At 41.3% G+C, this 18,457-nt stretch overlaps 1 protein-coding gene across 1 annotated transcript; it reads right to left on the minus strand.

The window, feature by feature from the left end:
* Positions 1 to 1,152: 1,152 nt before the first annotated feature.
* GAS2L3 (growth arrest specific 2 like 3) lies at positions 1,153 to 11,830 on the minus strand (the record flags this gene model as incomplete). Its single annotated transcript, XM_080635711.1, has 8 exons — positions 1,153 to 2,523; positions 3,245 to 3,352; positions 4,095 to 4,233; positions 4,911 to 4,974; positions 8,674 to 8,815; positions 10,210 to 10,328; positions 10,711 to 10,879; positions 11,801 to 11,830. 8 exons carry the CDS (start codon positions 11,828 to 11,830, stop codon positions 1,153 to 1,155), a joined length of 2,142 nt encoding a protein of 713 aa, XP_080491837.1.
* Positions 11,831 to 18,457: the final 6,627 nt, after the last annotated feature.

Here is an 18,457-nt window from a genome sequence, read left to right on the forward strand (position 1 = left end):
AAACCTGAACATGTTCAGGAGTTGAAAGTCTAAGCAGTGCATAGATTTCTAGCACTTTGTATGTTTAAAAGCAAATGCAGTCCCTTGGTGCTTCTTTGGGAAGCTCCTCCTTACCTCCAGAAAGTAATACAGGAGAGTCAGTAAAAAGGTCTCCATAAATAAAACAAAAAAAGCCACTGTAGACTGAGACTACCCATAAAAATTAACCTGTAACACTGATAAAACCAAATTTAAAATCACTAAATACTTTTACATGTAAAGGCCACTCCTGCAGAGCAGTAAGGCTCTGCCAGTACAAGTTAGTTAGCAAGGAGTTACTCTGGGGCTCCATCCCAGGGGAAAGCATCCTCCCAGCAAAACTCAGGAGCTTCTCTCCATGTAGCAAGAGCTTTCTAGGAAAGACTGGGCTCTAAGCAAGGTTATCTGCCCAGGATTTTAAAAGTAGCATTACTCACTGAAGAGATCCGTCTTGAATTTGAAAGGCTAAGGCACAATGAGAGCAAGGAATCAAGGCCATGATTTTCCACATCCAACTTAAACTAAGAAGGCTCCACTTCCATGTGAGCGGAAGCCACTTTAAGGCATATGGGGGGCACAGTGAATGCTGATAATGGCAGTTGTCAAAGCTAAACATGACTAGAAATTTCTTTCTCTTTCTAATACATGCAGATGACTCAAATTTGGGTTCCAGGACAACAGTGAACTAAAACCCAGTTTTGTTTGAGGTATTATAAATTTTACAGCTTGTGCACAGCTCTATCGCTTGCCAAGGACCTCAACACAGATGTGCCAGAACCACCTAGGCTCTGCTCCCTTGAAAATGAGCAGCAGCAAAAGCAGAAGCCTTAGTTCCCCTTTCCTCTCTCCCAACTTCCCTGCAGCAGGTCAGCCTAGCAGCAAGCAGGGATGTTATTCTCTATTCCGCAGTGCTACACAGCAAGCAAGCTCACTTCTAAATATATCCAAATAGAAGTTTCAAAACCACAAAATAAATACACTTCTTACTCTAAGTTATGCAGCAACATGTAGGTTATACCTAATATTTCATGATAAACGTAGTGTTATTAAACTTTTTTCCTTGTCTTCAGTGTAGCAATTACAAGAGGCCCACAGGAACAAAATTCAGACTTCCACAGAAAGTAACAATTATGTTTACTTTCTGGGTTTTTTACTCCCTGTCATAACAAAATAGTGATCATCTTGCCTGGTTTTCATAAGAGGACTTTTTGATTCACCAGGTGTTCCTTTGTTACACGTCATTGCTGATTTTCCTTTAGGGAGAGGCTTCTTGGCTGCTGGGGCCAAGCTTTCGTTTGTTTGCAAGGTTTTTGTTGAAGGCTGTGCTGGCTTTCTGGTCACTGCCCCTTTGGCTGAAGTTTGAGGAAGCCGCACAACAGATAAAGGAGTGCGTTCAGGAGGCTTGGATGAAGTGGGTCCAACCTGAGGGGGTTTACCAGCATTAGGCTGCTTATTGACAGCTGATAATACATTTTTGCTTGTAGATACCAGCGTAGGTGGTGACTTTAATGCTTTGTTAACTGCAAGGGAAGGTGCAGAAGCCGAGTGTTTTAGGACTGAAGGACTTTTCAGGTTCCTTGCCCGATCAGTAGCTGTTTGTGGAGCTTTCCGAGGATGCTGAGACCTAGTTCCTGAAGTCTGAACAGCATTTTCAGAATGAGGTTTTGCCAGGAGCTGCTGAGATTGTGCAAACTTGGCAACAGCACACAGGTTTGTTGCAGGTGGCTGAGCAGCCTCTGGACCAACTGAATTCACTTTGGGTTTCAAGTCAGATACAGGTTTGCATTTAGCAGGGACACGCTTCTGTTTTGAAGTGATCGTTTCAGCCATCCCAGGCAAGGGAGATGGCTGTTTTTTGGGGGATGAGGAGGCAGGATGTAGCGCTGGTGCTGAGGAGCCCTGAGGCAGGGTAAATTTCATCTTGGGAGCGTCAGGGGACCAAATACGTTTGCACAATGTTTCAGAATGAACAAGAGCTGTTCTTGTTCCTGCAGATGAAGAGCTTTTGCTTACAGGCTGCGAAGGAGCAGAAGCTGGTGAACTGTGCGCAGAAGACTCCAGTTTCTTTGAGGCGCCAGCTAATGGTTTCAGAGGAGACTGCATGCCTGGCGCTGAAGACCCTTGTAATTTGGACCTGACTGTCAATGACTTGGCTGTGGAGGATGGAAGCACTGGCACTTTTGGTGATGCCAGGACAGGGGACTGAGGACGTTTAGGTAAAGCCTTCTTGGCACTGGCCCCAAGAGTTGAAACAGGAGTCGTGGGTTTTGATGGCTGCTTTTGAAACATACTGACGGCTGACATTGGATTCATAACAGGAGGCTCCTGAAGTCTAGCTGATGAGCTGGGGACACTGTCACTGGTGACTCCTTTCTGAAATGCCAGGATTTTTTGTTCCAGAGTTGCAAACTGAAGCACTCGGCATGGATCATATTTAAGTAGAAAACCTTGAAGAGTGTCCCAGCCTCCACCAACACGGACCATCACATGCTTGCCATGTAGCATCTGAGAATGGAGGAAGAGGGGGAGGAGGGAAAAACAGAGCAGGAGAAGAACAAGAGATGTTTCTATCTTCTTTTATGCAGCATTATGTCTTCATCTTACATTAACATTTATTGAAATTGACCAGAAATAGGGCCTCCTTTCTTACAGAGAAACATTTTTTTAAGAAGAGAAATTATGTGATAAATAAAGTTTATGCTTCCCAATTCTTTTATTAAACAGTTTCTCCTGTAGAAACAGTTGTTATGTGCCAGGAAATAATGAAAGCATATATTCAGAAGACACTTTAACCCTTCTGTCAGCATCTTTATTTAGTATATAGAGCTTTGGATACAGGTTTTGTCCAAATTATAGATGTCCTTATGCCTGCTGAAAAAAGTGATCAAGTATCCTACAAATTATAAACTCCCAAGTGTCCAGATTTTGAACAAGCAATGCTCTCAGAATATTCTACAGCATTATCTCTATTTATATTGCAAGTTGTTACTGAAATTTAAGAAACAGCACAGAGAAGAGTAACTAACTTAGTTTAATGAGATTGCAAAATCAATGGTTGTAAGATCTAAGTAGCTACACCTACTCTGAATAGGGAATTGGATGGCATGGTGTCCCAACTTAAATCATTCTGTAATTCTAAAACAATACCATAGAAATGAGGCATTTCACTTAAAAGCATTTATCTTCCCAACATGAATATAAATTGGAATTCTAAGAAAGTACTTACTCGTATGAAAAGTATTTTATCTCCTAGTCTATAACGTCCCTCTGATAAGTATTCAATTGAAAATCGATGGGAACAACTGCAAGGAGGATCTTCTGCTATATGTTTAACCTAGTTATTAAAAATGAAAGCATTTGTACTTTGATAGAAGCATGTGTTTAACAGTTTGAAATATTTAATACACAAAAAGATAGTTATCTTCATCTTATAATCTAAGATAACCCTAGAATTCTGTACCCTCACAATAAAATCGTAGCTACACAGAGCTTCAAAATGTTGAATAAAAGATTAAAGAACAAACTGTATGCACAAACACTTTTAGTTGTCCCAATCCAGTTTTCACAATTTCTTCAATTTGAAGTTGTTTCTAATTTCACTTAAGATTTGTTCATAACATCATGCACAGCAGCATCAGTTCCAATCACAACCTTGTAAAGACACTGTTATGGTCTTTAAAAATGTAAACAAGTGCCTGGGTTTCCCCTCTGACCAAATCCATTGCTACACCTGACACAGGAGTACTTCAGAGTTCTCCCTAACTTTTATAAGTCAATCTTCTATGTGACACCCAAGAAGGAAACCACTTAAAAAAGGAGAAAAGGTCCTCAGATAAGTCCGGGGTTAGAAAAGATGTGCCTCTTACAGACACTTAGAAACTTAAATTGCCAAGCAGGAAAAATAGTGAGTTTTCAGAGAGAGCGAGGATCTCACGGCTGACTTTCCCAAAGAAGCAGACATTTTACATTAAAACACAGAGGACCTTTAAAATAAATGCTTACTGAGTCAGATCACAGAAGTACCAAACATAGAATTTGATGTAAAGCTCAGAACACAATAAATAAATAGTACTTACTGCCTCATGTAGCTCCCCATGGTGACAACATGACTTTGCTGTGCTAATAGGTGATGGTGGTCCAGAGGTCATTAGCAGTGTTTCTTCTAGCTCAATTTCCTTCTCCAGTTTTACTAGCACAGGAGGTTCAACGCCATACCTCAAATTCATAAGTGGACAGTTTAATTGCTAATTTACTAAAGAAAACAAAAAGTGATGATAACAAACATGCAAAATTTTGAGTGGCTTGACTGACAGGGAACAACACTAAATCAGTCAGAGGAATAACTGTCTTGATAATCCAAGAGAAGGAACAGCTTGAGTTTCTAGCAGAAGCCCCCTCTAAAGTGGTCTTGGAGCTACCAAAGACAACAGTAAAAATATAGTCAAGACTACATAATTTGGATCACATTAAATTTAGATAAACTATCTTAAAGCTTCCAGTTCTGCATTTGAAATAAATTAAAAGTCTAAAATTAGAGAATGATAGAGATATCTGCCAAAAAAGCTTAAAAAGTAACAACCTTAAAACTGTATTTAATGCCCAGTGAGTTTCTTCCAAGATGTACAAATATCTAAAAGCTGAACATAGCATCTAAACATACAGCTATAAGCACCAGTGGATCAGCACCTTTCCATGGAAAAAATCTGATAAATATTTGAAAAAATACTTATATTGTACAGTGGTCCTAGAAAAGTTCATCCCTCCTTTCTGCATGGAATTAACATTTACTGCATTGCACTTAATGGCAACAGACTGTCTTAACTTTATTTTAGCTTTTACTTAATAGAATGTGTTCTTCACTGTCTCTTTAGGAGCATGTGCAGATCACATACCTGGACACAATGCGTCCAATTTCCAACAGACAAAGATACACTTGTCTTGGATCCTTGTGCAAAACTGAAAGGGAAGAGAATAAAAGGGAGTTACAGCTCATATTTACTGTAGAGAGGCCTGGGCAATTACGTACAAAGAAGGGAAGATAAGGAATAGATGACTAACTTTGCCATCGTTCTACCCAGAGTTCTTGCTTCTGCAAGCTACATTATCATTGATAAAGCACTATATGCTTTCCAGATCTAATTTTCTATTCCATAAAATGTTTAAAAACATCCTGGCACTCCTGAAATCAAATTCTTCTCTACCTCCTAAGAGAAATATGCTTCTCTTATGCTTAGGAGGAAAATCCAAGAACTTTCCCTTTGCTATCCTCAAATACGTTATTGCAGTCTTAAAGATGAAGAGTATTTAGCAACTGCAAATGGGAAAATATATGCCATCTGTCCTTGCTTGTGCATACAGACACAGATAAGCTGACACACTCTGTAGGTGAACAGCTGTAGAATATACTGTAAGTGACCTAGCTGACAAGTGGATGGCTATGTAGCCAGTCAGCCCAGGTGGTTTAAACCCATGGCTGTGAAAGAATAATCTGGATGACTGTTACCATTCCAGTAAGCAACATATCTTTTTTCTTATCACTTTAACAGTAGCCAGCTCTGGGTGCCAGCAGGAGCTGGCAGATTCACCCAGTTCCACTTTGCCTGTGGCAGCTACCCTACCTCATGCTATACCCACATTTCACCCCACCCTATCAGCCCCTACCTCCTGCCCCATCCACCCAGAGGTTTGCTTCAGGATTTGATATCTTTGTGAGGCTGTGTCTGAAAAGGATGGTCAAAACCCCTGACTGTAACAAGGAGGCGAGAATGACATCGGTTTAAAGAGACAAATACTCAGATTCAAACTCAGATATTGGCTGTGATCACAGAGAAGAAGCAACTCCATTTCAGATGTTAGCAGCACTGATTTTTGCATTAGGCTTTGCTTCTCAAAGACTGTGCCCACATTAACCCAGCTAGTGCCCAATGCAGAGGTGGCTTTGTACCCTTCCATTCAGACAAGCTTTAGCAGGTGCATGTTACTTGGCCATGTAGGCACATGAAATGACAATCAGGAGAGCTGAAGAATGAGATGGAAGAGCGAGGTGATGACCAAGCAGCGTGAAGATGACTGTAGCAGCTCTTCTGGATTTTCTTGACAGATTTGAAATGAAAACATTTAATCATTTCTACTGCTGCACTGAAGAATGGAAGAGGCAGAAGGAAAACAATGTCTGTTTTGGCTTCTTCCCATCTTCAGGTGAACAAGGAAAAAGAAGCTAGGTCATGAACAGAGAAAGAAAATTAGTTTAAAAATCACACCCACAAGTAACTACTTCCTCCTGTCCCAAAACAATCCCTAAAATTGAGGTGCTTTCAAAATGTTCTAAGAACAGTTGTATGAAGGCTTTGGAAAAAAAAAATATCCCTGCAATTTTTTAGCCAACCAGGAAAACTGCCTAATAACTCAGAAACCAAAGGCTGGGAGAAAGTCATTCAGCTCCCCTCAACCGACACACATGGTGCTGTTCTTTCCCCAACCAGCAGTAAGTGTAAGAAATGGGAAAAGCTGTAGATATGATATCCATATGGTATACCTTTTATATGAACAAGTCAGACTTTCTTTGCAATGTGCAGTAACAACATTCAGTAGAAACAGGAAATTCACTCTGAAGAGAAATATAATGAGCCAGTTCTATATTTGCAGATGAAATCTAACATCTTCCTGATGTTCAATTTAAATTTAAAACAACTTTGCTTTAAATAAGACTGAAGTGTTTCCTAAAGTATAAGCAGAGTACGGGCAGATGTTCTTGTTTACATCACCTACACCAATCTACTTTTTAAAAGTATCTGATTATGAAGGGTAAATCTAAAATAGAAAGTTGACACAGCCATAAAATAAAAGATGCTAGAGGTCATTTAATCCCTTTTTTTTTCTTTTGGTGTGTGTTTTTTGTCAGCTGTAACAGAAGTGGCGTTATTTGCCTGAATCCAGAATAGAAAAATACAAATTTACCCCTAAAGAGAGATCAAGAAATTTGCTTTGGCTGGATGTCAAAGGGGGTCCCATGACGGCTACCCTCCCTTTCTACCATCTCAGGAGCCACTTAGTTTACTACCTTCACAGCCACCCACGCTTTTCAGGAGGCATTGCTCTAAATATCTGATGAGAAAGAGACAATTGTTAAATTGTCTTTCTGCTATTTCATTCATAAAGAATGGATTGAAAGTTTGATGGATAACATCAGTGGAAAGAATGTTTCATCAAGGAGGCTGCAAGTCTGCTCATTTCAACTGCCAAGAAGGCTCACAGAAGATATTTATGCCATAAAGCAAGCTTGTGTCAAGAGTTACAATCAGACTTCAAAACACTTCTTAGCTATGAGCAAAAGCAACAGTATTAGGAAATCCTGTCTGCTTATCTCAGGGAGGCTAAACAGGTTCTAGTTACCCATCCACTCACAGGAAATAAGATGTTTAAGCAATGCGGTTCATACAAGTTGCACTGCAAAAAAAACAAATTAAAACCAATTTTCTTGTATCTCAGCTCTCCTACTCATCTATATTTCGTGGCACTGAAAAAAGATCCACTCACTAATTAAATCAGACTGAGACAGATGCAAATGAGGATTTTTTGTTCCACTATTCTAAAAGATGTCTTATAAAATAGAGAAACCATGGGCAGTCCAACTTGCCGGGAGGAGAGCTTGACAGAAAAGCAGTTGATGAAAACAGTTCCTCCCATTTAAATTGCATTAAATGGCACAAAGACTTAGAGAAAATCTAGTAAACATTGTGACAACTGCTTCTGATTACTGAAAACAAAAGATACTTTGCAACTTTTTGCTGTTCTGCTGACAGGCAGATATTTTGCCTTCAAAAATAAAAAAAAACAGCCGAAAAAACTCCAGTCTTTGGCTTGCCACAGAAAGGTTTGTATTAATTAATTTTTACTGACATAATAGCTGGTAGAAGAGCATTTCATTATTTACCATGCAATTAAAGCACACTTCCTCTTAATTAGCAGTTAAGCAAGTTTTATTCCATCTGGAAGTATCAGTCTAGAAGGTGTTTGTTATAAGGGACAGATTGTGCATTGGGGCAGTCGTACACGCACAGTTGGCAATATTTATTTTTATAACTATCTTATTAAATGGGAAAACACAAATGGTTTAGTCATGTCAAGTAGGTCCTGAAGTAAATGTTAATTACCAACAGACTGTTGCTACTTCAGGCACAATGCCTTGTTGTAGTTACCAAATTTAGCAGTCATGAATTCATAATTCTGAGGGCTTTCTGCAACAAGAATGAGCTCTAACTCCAAATAAAGTATCTTATTGTGAATTGACTCCATGGCTCTGTGGTCTTCCCACACAGGGAAAGTGAAACCAAACTTTTCTTCTCTTTTTCTCAGTGGGCCTTTTCACTGAAGGAAAACATGCAAGTTTGCTGCACAACTGTCACTGCCCACTTCATCCCATACAGCAACTCTTAGAAGTTTGGAAAAGCATCATGCGAGTTAGAGCAGTCACTAAACTGAGTTTTCAAGGCTTCTACTTGAACACTTCCTTAAAATAAGTAAAAGCATTAATAGCTTGCATGAGACAGGCATATTCATGACAAAGACTTCAAAAGACTGTATGCAAGAGATCTCCCTAACTAGGTAGTTATCCACATAGAGATCAAAGCAAGTCTTACAAAAAGGTACATTTACCTAAACCTTCAGACTCAAAGAGATAAGTCTCATCAACTCCAATGGCCCTACACCAATTAAGAAAGTTGGCTGTATTATCTCTGGCAAAAAATGATCCTGATGGAGCATCCTTCTTACATGGAACTTTTCTCATAGGAAAATTCTGGCAAGGGAAGAAAACAAAAAGTACATTGTGCACATCAACATTGCCAACAGATTTCAAAGCATATTTGCAAAGGAAAATAAATCCTCAATTCAGAGTACAGAAACAGTGGTTAGTAACTATTTTGTGTGTAACCCATCATGCATTCTATTAAAAAAGCCACACTAATGTAGAACGCATTCCACCCTATCGTTGTGAACAGTCATGGAGTAAACAATCCTTAGCTCTGCAGCCTTTCCCAAAGGCTGCCGATACAGTTGCTCCCCCATTTCCCCACATGCTGGGGTAGAAATCTTAATGGTGGTTTCACAGGTTTGGATAATTATTCCCCCTTCCCAAGTTCTGTTCACAGCAGCAGAATGAGCACAGAGAACTCCAACTAAACTAAAATATACTCAGCTGACAGACTTCATTTTAGAGCCTGTTCTAGAAAGCAGAGGAAAACAGAAGGGAACAAGGGGCAGTTTCCTTTAAAGGAATTCAGTACTTATTTGGTTTTAAATTGGTATCTTCAGAACTAAAAATTCAGTTCATAGATACACAAGTTATGCATCTTGTCTTCCTTTAAAAAAAAAAAAAAATAAAAAAATAAAAAAGTAAAGATTTGGAGTATTCATATGGCTCTTGAATAAATACCCTTTGGCATCCTAAAACTTGTCCCCCCAGTTAATAATAATTCTAATAATAGCAGTTATATTACTTACTGGTAAATATCCATTATTTAAAACTATTGTTTTACTAAATAAAACAGTAAAAGGTAAACACAAAATAAAAATGGTCTGGATATGGTGAGCAATTCCTCCTGCCCCCAAGGGAAACACTACCAATCAGGGCACATTAGCTGGTGATCTACTATTTGACAATTGGAAGCACAGCTGTAGCTATCTATACCCCTGTACATTGAACATACGCTACCTACATGGCTTTATACTTTAAAGAGGCAGATCAGTATTTTTCATGGGACAAACACAGACCAAAGTTGCTTGAGATTCACATTTTAACTCAGCCTTGGTTCCCAACAAAAACACTACAGCCCATGTCCAGGTACATCTCAGCGTGGATATTTTGATGGCTGACCTACATTCTAGAGTTTAGCTACCAGTTTCTGGCATAAAACATACCACCAAGTGCCAATGGATATCTTATTACCAACCCACACTGATGTCAGGGGAACAAACTCCAGACTTGGACTAGATCTTCCTCAGGCATGACTTCTACTGGAATTAAACTAAAAACCTGGTAAGGACTTTAAGATTTTACTAACAAAGCATATAAGTAATTTTTTGCACAAAGTTTACCCACCTGTAAGCCACATTATTGTTAATCAGCCTCTTTTTACTACTACTTACAATTAAAAAGTTTATGTATGCATTAAAAAAATCGCAATGACTTACCCTTAAATTATTTGAGCTACAACATTCTTTAATTGTGTTTTGAAGAACACCAACCAATTGGCAGAGTAGTACCCCATTATCAAGTTCTTCTAGCAGTTGTTCTGCTTTGACTTCTATTCCTAAAAAAATCAATATTAGAGTTACTCTGATGAAGGTACACAAGTTTCATATGAACTTAGAGGCAATTCAAATAGCATTCCAGTGTTAAACACTGAAAATTAATATGAAAATATAAGTTAACTAAAATCAAATTTACATTTAATTAGATTTTAATTAGACTACCAAGATTCAGCAAATAAATTAGAATGGTTCATCATCCTACCTATAAGAAGTGGCAGCTCATTAAATCCGAAACCAAAACATGCATTTTAATGCAATTCTCCCAGCCATCCAGGCTCAGATATATCAGATCTTAACAGTACTATAGATATTAAGTGTCAGCATTGACTGGAATATTGGAAAGTGCTTTGAAATTTATTAGACAGTGATTTTTAACCTCACCCAGCAAGCCAGACAGCCAAATTGACAGATCTTCTTGCATAGGCACCAAAGTTGCTTCGTGCCGCACAGATATCCATCGGTCATACAGGCACACATCTGCCAAACCCGGCCCATGTCTGGGAGTTAGAGGACTTCGGGGACTTAAGGGAAGGTCATCTCCAAACCACACCTGTAGAAGATGTCAGGAAGCTGCAGACCTAGTATTTGCAGGCATATTGCAAAAATTTGCAGTTCTGAATTATGCTGAAGATTATTCAAACAGTAAGTATTCATTCCCCTTCAGAGAGATACACCAACACAGCAGTAGTCACGATGGTGCAACTCTCATTAATAACTCCTGCATCAAAAGTACTACTACATTCATTCTCTTGACTTCTTTGGATTTAAAATTACATATTTTTCCTGAATATTAAATGAAGAAAATGTGCATTAAATTTGTGGTGGTTTTATTTTTCTTTTTCTTTTTCTCAACTAGTTTAAGTAATGAAATTTGAAGTTTGTCATATAATTTACTACAGCCTTCTGATTTCTCTGACATTCATTTCAGAAGCATTTAGTGTTTAAATCATTAAAATGATGACGTTAAGAGGAAATATATTTCCATGCAAGAACATAGCACAGTTCTTGAACATGAATCCTTAGCATTTCCCTTAAGGATTTCATATTTTCATATTGGAGAGGTACCTTACATTTCAAGAAAAGTACCACACCAAAATTTGATGCACAAAATTCCTGAAGACAAAGAGGCCTTTTGGTATTCTTAAATACCTTCCTTCAGTTCAGCTGTGTACAAAAAAAAAGATAATTTTTTACACTTAAATAGGAGTTTTAAAAATACCTCTTAATCAACAAACAAGTTCTTCAATAACTCAGCATTTGAATTCAAAACCTTAGATAACAGCATTTAGGAAGAGAACACCAGGTTATATATCTTTTCACATTGCACCACTAGCAAAACAGGAAAATAATTACTCTTTTTTAATAGAGATAACTTGGGGGGGTTCTAGCATTTCACCTGCTTCAGGGTACATATTTGCATTAGAACAAAAAAAATATCATAGGGGATTCAAACATTACAAAAGCCATTTACCTGAACTGCATTCTGCATGGTTACCTGCATTTACATTAGTTGCTACCCCTAGAAAAAGAGAAGAGTATTTTTAATACAGTCCCTGCTGCTTTCAAGAAAAACCCACCAGTGCTGCTTTGGTAAAACAGGAACAAGTCTTATTGGGAATGGAGGAGGAAAGAGGCAAGTATCTTAGTAGCTAATGTTTTGATGCAGTATTCGGTCAATGTCAGCTCTCTGCCCTTAAGTAAAGGGGCAGTTATTACAGAACAAAGAAGCAACTAACTTCATATGCATAAATAATAGTCAAAAGTTTGCATAATTTTAAGAAGCTGTAAGGCATTTACTTTACCAAAGAGAAATATAAATACTCCAATCCATTCTTGGATGTAACAATGTTGGCATTCACCCTTTCTTTCAAAGCTACCACATAAGTGTATCTTGTACACACACGCATGCACATCTATGTATCCTGAGTTTATATTAAATACTTTTAAGTTTATGAAAATCCTAAAGCAAAGAATAATTTTGAAGAATGAGACTTCTTCTTGCACAGATACATGAGAGATATCAATATTTTTATTAATGTCTGTTGAAATTTTGTATTTCCAGGCAACTAGCACACACCTATGTTTTCAACAGAACGCTGCAAGCTATTGCAGCAATATGGTTATCAGGTCACTTCCCTGGCTTTTCTCTCCTGAAGCCAACACAGTATTTTACAGCAATGCTTTCAATCATGGGAAAATTCAGCACAAACTCTACACCGGGCTTGGGATCAATCAGTAAGTCTCTTAATGTAGGCTCCAGGTCTAGAAGTGCACAGTACTACCAGGATAGCTGCATACACACATACCAGAAGGAATTTCCTCAGCATAATTCTCTAAAGTGGTAGTGGAGGGCATTACGACCTCAAAATGTACCTATCTGTGTCCTGAAGCCACTTAGAAACAACTTTCTTCTCCATCACTTAATAGCTGCAATCAAACTTCATCTTGCTGATGAAGCTGGAAACCAGATTGCAGACACTGTCAGACAGTTTAAACATCTGTTTTCCTTTAAAAATAAATAACTTCCCTCTCCTGTCACAAATGTTTAAGCTTGATATGTAGATGGCATTCCTCTCCACCTGATGTACAACTCGGTCTTCCTATAACAAAAGGCTCTACAGCCCATCACAGAAGACCGCATTCTTGCAAAAATTCTCCCCCTTCCTGTTAGCCAGAAAGCAGAATGGTGCTGTTTCCTTCCCATTTTTCCCTCTCATGCTACATAGGACCACACATCAGGCATTTCAACCAACTTACCCCTATGACCAGCTAACAAGCAATCAGTTTCTTTTCGGGCTGAAGCCACTTCTTTGTATCAGGACTGCTAGTGCTTCTTAAGCTTTATCAGGGACACTCCAAGCGATATTTTTTCCCTTCCTTTTATTTCTAGGGAAAAGAAGAAAAAAAAAAAAAAAAAAGAAAAAGAATACATTCTCTCCTTGATGTCATTTTTTCTTCTATGAAAGAACAAGAGAAGGGCAGTGTATATACCAAGCATTACTAATGAGCATGTTATGCTTCCCACAGCTTTGTCCAGGGCAATACATTTTCCTTTAGCATAAGAAAGCTATTGTCCCAAGAGAGTAGCAATAAGAGGCTCCATTGATTTAAAAAAATAAATAAAACAACAGCAGAACAGCCAGTAGAGAAGTTGGTCTCATTAAAATAAGGAGCTCCATATAGGCTAACAAGCACTCTAGCATACTAACTGCCCAGGGAAACAAAAGGCAGCCTAATTCACAGGGAACACTCAAAACATGAACAAAGCAAAATATTCACGCAGCAGCTATCACAAGAATGCTCAGCATCTGCAGTTTTGTGGCATGCCTAACAAAAACTAGTCAAAAAAAGAGAAAAAAAAGAGGAAAAAGAAAAGGGATTGAGGAAAATAGTGGCTCTTGAACTTTAAGAGCCTGCCCTTCTAAAGTAAGTTATTTTGTAAGCCCATATGCCAAAGGGCTCTCTAGAAAGTCAAACAGATTCACTTATCAGGGCATCTGAATAACACTTAATAAATGACCCTTTGATGATATAGACTACCCTGCACAAATTTTGAGTTGAAAAATAGAGTAAAAATTACCCATTTTCAGAGCCCCAACAGTCCAGCTCTGAGACTGCAGAGAATACAGATTAATGTAGCCTTATCACTTACAGGGAGAGCAAGTGGGATGAGAAGACCCAGAAGTTTGCCACCTTCAAGTAGTCAGCCTGCAAGGGTGCAGAATGTGCTGTGGTGAGGCGAATACTGTGAGGAGTCATAAGCAAATCTGACAACTTCTAAAACCAGTTGGGTTTCCTGCATCAAAAAGCTGTACATAATGAATGAATCAAGTATTTGATATTGAATTCAGGCAGCTCCAGCTAGAACAGTATCAGTTTCTGTACATACCAGTTTTATCAACTCACCTTCATTCAACAGGCATTTGGTGTTCAGGGATCACAGCTTGAAAGAAAATACCACAGAATGAAAATGGACTATATCATATCATGTCCCATGCATAACCTCAGGCCATACCATTCCCATTTCCCAGCCAGCTGATGTCACCAAGGTCCCTAGGAGGAGTCTGTACCTGCGTCATCCCTTAAAACAGGGGAAGCATCATAAACTTGCAAGCACTACCCAATCAGGGGGACAACCAGCCTAGCTCCAAGCTCAGTAAACACAGAATTCCCCCGCCACTCAGAGAACACCTCACTTCTGTGGGCACTCCTGTTGCCAACAGGCTCCACAGGATAGGAGAAGAGTAGAAACACTGCCCAGTCCTAGTGGTACCTTACATCTAGAACAATGCAACAACACCGACTTACTGCGAGACAGGAGGTCAGCCTCGAATGATATAGAAAGGAAGGCAGGAGCTGCCTTTGTCTGGTTGACTGCCAAACGTCCAATGAACGACTAGAGCTATGGAACAGCATTAGGAAAGACAGAAAAATGTAGCTATCTACTGACATGTGGCACAGTGACAGGCATTTCTGAGAAAAAGGAGTGCAGACACCCTGGACATGAACCTGCACAGGACAGCCTTGCAAGACCATAGTCTGCCTCTGCTTTCCAAAGGGATGCCCACCACTGCGCTCTCAGGCAAGCTGAGAAACAGCAAAGTCAGCGAATACTAAAACATTTTATACAAATACTTCAGGGTGCTGAACACATGCTCTTAGATACCACGCAAGATAGCCTGGTTAGTATCAGTTGTATCAGGTTTTACAGACCATTCACTGGGGCCCAACCAGCAAGACATGCTACACTAATTACACTCTGTAGCACAAGATGAACCGAGTCCACGTACCATTTTACTTGGCTGCACGGCTTACAAAGAAACAAACAAAAAAATCCACAATTCAGAGGTGCCTAAAACATAGATGAAGCAGCCACTGACTTAGCTTAAATGGAACCTAAAGCGATTCACAAACTGATTAAAAGGCCTTGAATGCACAGACCCATTAAAAAAAACTTAGGTAGAAACACTTTTACATCTTCACCCTATATTTAAGATATATAACGCATCATCTTCTATTCCATCAACACCCAAAGGCAGTCACAACAGACTAACTTCCAGAGCAGCTGGAAACTGTAGATTAGCTTTGACAGTACCTACTGAGACCCACATTTTCAAACATTCTGAAATGAAAGAAGCTGTCAAGTCAGTATCTGTTGAAACCTACTACAGGATAGCCAAGGGTTTTTTTGGTACACATATCCTAACATGCAGAAGAGGTAGGCACAAGAGACACCCCTGGAGCAGAGTGCTACTCTCTGTCACTAAGCAATTATAGAGCCCTTTTGTTGCATTACTGAGTCAGCAGGAGCTCTATTTCCCTGGGGAGGCCTCAAAGGCACAAGAGAGAAAGAACCAGACTAGTCAGTCCAAGGTGATGGGCTTTAAGGTGGCAACAAACTACTTACATTAAGGCATGCTGACTGCTCTCCTCCAGGACTGCCTTTCTGTACCTCTCCGTGGCAGTGAGACCACTCTGCCCTTCCAAAAGGTGGCAAAGGCCCTGATTCACCTGTCAGGGCAGAGAAATCCACTTGAAATCAGGGAGGAGCACTTCACCGCAACAGCCACCATCTCCGCAGCAGACGTGCAGACTGCTCCTTTACCACAGGAGCATTCAGCCTGGGGAGAGGCTGATTAAACAGGAGACACACCACCCTGCTACCCCTGCCACTCTAATGCTCACAAACTCTCCTCTCCCTCCCATTTACACCCCACACTTCTTCCCAGCAGAGCAACACTGAGGGGAGCATCACCTGATATTCAGGAACAAGCTGCTGGCTGGCCATAAGGAGGAGGAATTTGTTTTGACTTCAATATAAAATCCTGTCTTATTATGAAAGACCCACCCAGTACATTTAGAATTACAAATGCATAGGCCAGCTATACCCTTAATGGTTCTAAAGGTATACATGCCCTTTTTCCCCATTCCTTGTTCTTCTGGTATGGCAAAGATGACACACAGCATCCTTGGAATACAGCCAGCTTTTGAGCAAATGAAGGAGACAGACATTTTTCAGCTTACTAAATAATATGAAAGAGTATTTTAGCCAACAGCACTAGGGCAGATTTCCTACAAAAACAGCACAGCATCCTCAAATGCTCGTGTGAGGCACAGGAGAGACTGGTTTAAAGGCTGTTATGCAAAAACTCTCCCCTCTCCCTTCCCCAAGGTTAGTTTCACTGCACTTCACTTCCAACACCTATGCCAGAGAAGCTGACTCGGCCAGACGAGAGCTGCTGCCCTCGGAAGGGTGACCCATCCCAGTGACAGCCTTAGCCCAATACCGGGATCCGTCCCTTGAGGCGCGCGGTGCTCAGCCTGTTTCCAGCACTACCTCTTATAGATAGGCGTAACTGGCCGAGTGCCACCGCTCGGCTCCTGTGCGCCCGATGCACCGACGCAAGTGTGACCCTGCAGCAGCAGCAGCGCCCCGGTCCCCACGAGGGGACAGACCTGCCGCCTCTCGGGCGCCCCTCACCGCCCCCGCAGGCCGTGTCCGGGGCACTGCCGCCCCCCAGCCACACCCCTCTGCGGGGAGACCCGCGCACTGCCACTGCCACTGCTACTGCCACCCTGCTCTGTGGCACCGCGGTACTCACCGGAACCAGGACCGAGAGCCGTCACCGCGCCGCGCACCAGAACACTCGCCCCGCTCGCCCCGCGCCGGCCGCTCTGTTCGAAAGGGCCAATCAGCGCCCGCGGGGCGGAGCCGGGCCTGCCGCACCTGGCCCTGAGCCGAGGTACCGCACGCACGCTGCGCCCGAGGCGAGTTCTAGCCCTCGCCGCGCTTCCGCCCGCGATACCCGATTTATGTGGGGCAGCTCGGGGGGTCTCCACTGCAACCCGCGCCGGCTCGAGTGAAGGCGTTGAGTAGCGGGGCCGGTCCTCCGGCCTCCCGCGGGATGCGGTGCAAGGCGCAGGGTCACGGCTCCTCTGGCAGCCAGGGCGCCACTTCAAGGCACACCCCCTCCCCCCTTCCGCATCGACCGGAGGCCAGGTCTGGCGTCGGTGCCCGGCCTGCTGGCTCGGTCGCTGCGGCAGATGGCCCTCCCGCCCACCGGCCGCCCCAGCTGAGGTGAAGTCACTTGCTTCAGCATGCCCTCCTTGTGTCACTAAGCGCCTCTGTTCCCGCGGGGCCGCGGTGGCAGGCTTGGTCACGAGTGGCGGGAGCCCGGTGCTGGCTGCGCGGCGGCCTCGGAAGCGCCGGCCCGCGGAGGAGCTTGCCGTTTTAGCAGCAGGGCGAAGAGCTGTTTCTGCGCCCAACGCCTTACCGTGCAGCTCTCGCTGCCGGCAGCGCAGGGCCACCGTTTGGAGGAGAACACAGTCACATCAGTACCCCAGCTGTCTGGGTTTCTGGGAGCGGAGCCGGGCACAAGGAAACCACTCAGCCTGCCTGCAGCCCCACACAGCATTCGGACCACTTACCTGTTTTGGGGATGTTGGTGATAGTATTGTTCAGAGCCACTGAACACCAACAATCAAAGTCTTAAAGCAAAATGACCTGTGATGCATTTTAGCAAAGTTTAGGTACTGTATAATTTTTACTTCGAAATAATAATTCAAACGAAGTTACGCGTTTATATCATGAAAAGGTTGTTTGGGGTTTCTTTGTGTGTGTATGAGGCTTTTCTCCATTACATCATTTTTCATCTTAGGAAGAAATAACATCTTGCACATCTCACATGAACACATTTCACAGTTGAACAGCAAATGACTGGCGTTAACCGTTTCAGCTGGTTTATTAAGTAAGTATCTGGAATATAATGGAGGCCAAGCACAAAAACACTGCCATGAAAAAATATGAATGGAAACCTGCTATCCCCATTCGTCAAGAGGAACTGTAACTGCAATCAGCTTAATTGCAGCAGAATTACCAGGGTTCCTCTGAAGAGCTGGTGGACTCTTTCTGATCAGAGAATATAAATACAGAGAAAGTTGTACTTAAGTATGAAGATCTGAAAGCTATGCAATATTCTGTGTACAGTGAACAGAATTACTTTTACGAATCCATGGCATGTTTCTATAAAAATGCAGTAAAGAAAATTTAATGTACTGTGGGATATCGTTCTATGAAAATAAATGTTATGTGTCCTTTAAAAAGATACTTCTAAAATAAAAATATCCA

This window comes from Psittacula echo (genome assembly GCF_963264785.1).
Source record: "Psittacula echo genome assembly, chromosome: 1".
NCBI lineage: Eukaryota > Metazoa > Chordata > Aves > Psittaciformes > Psittacidae > Psittacula > Psittacula echo.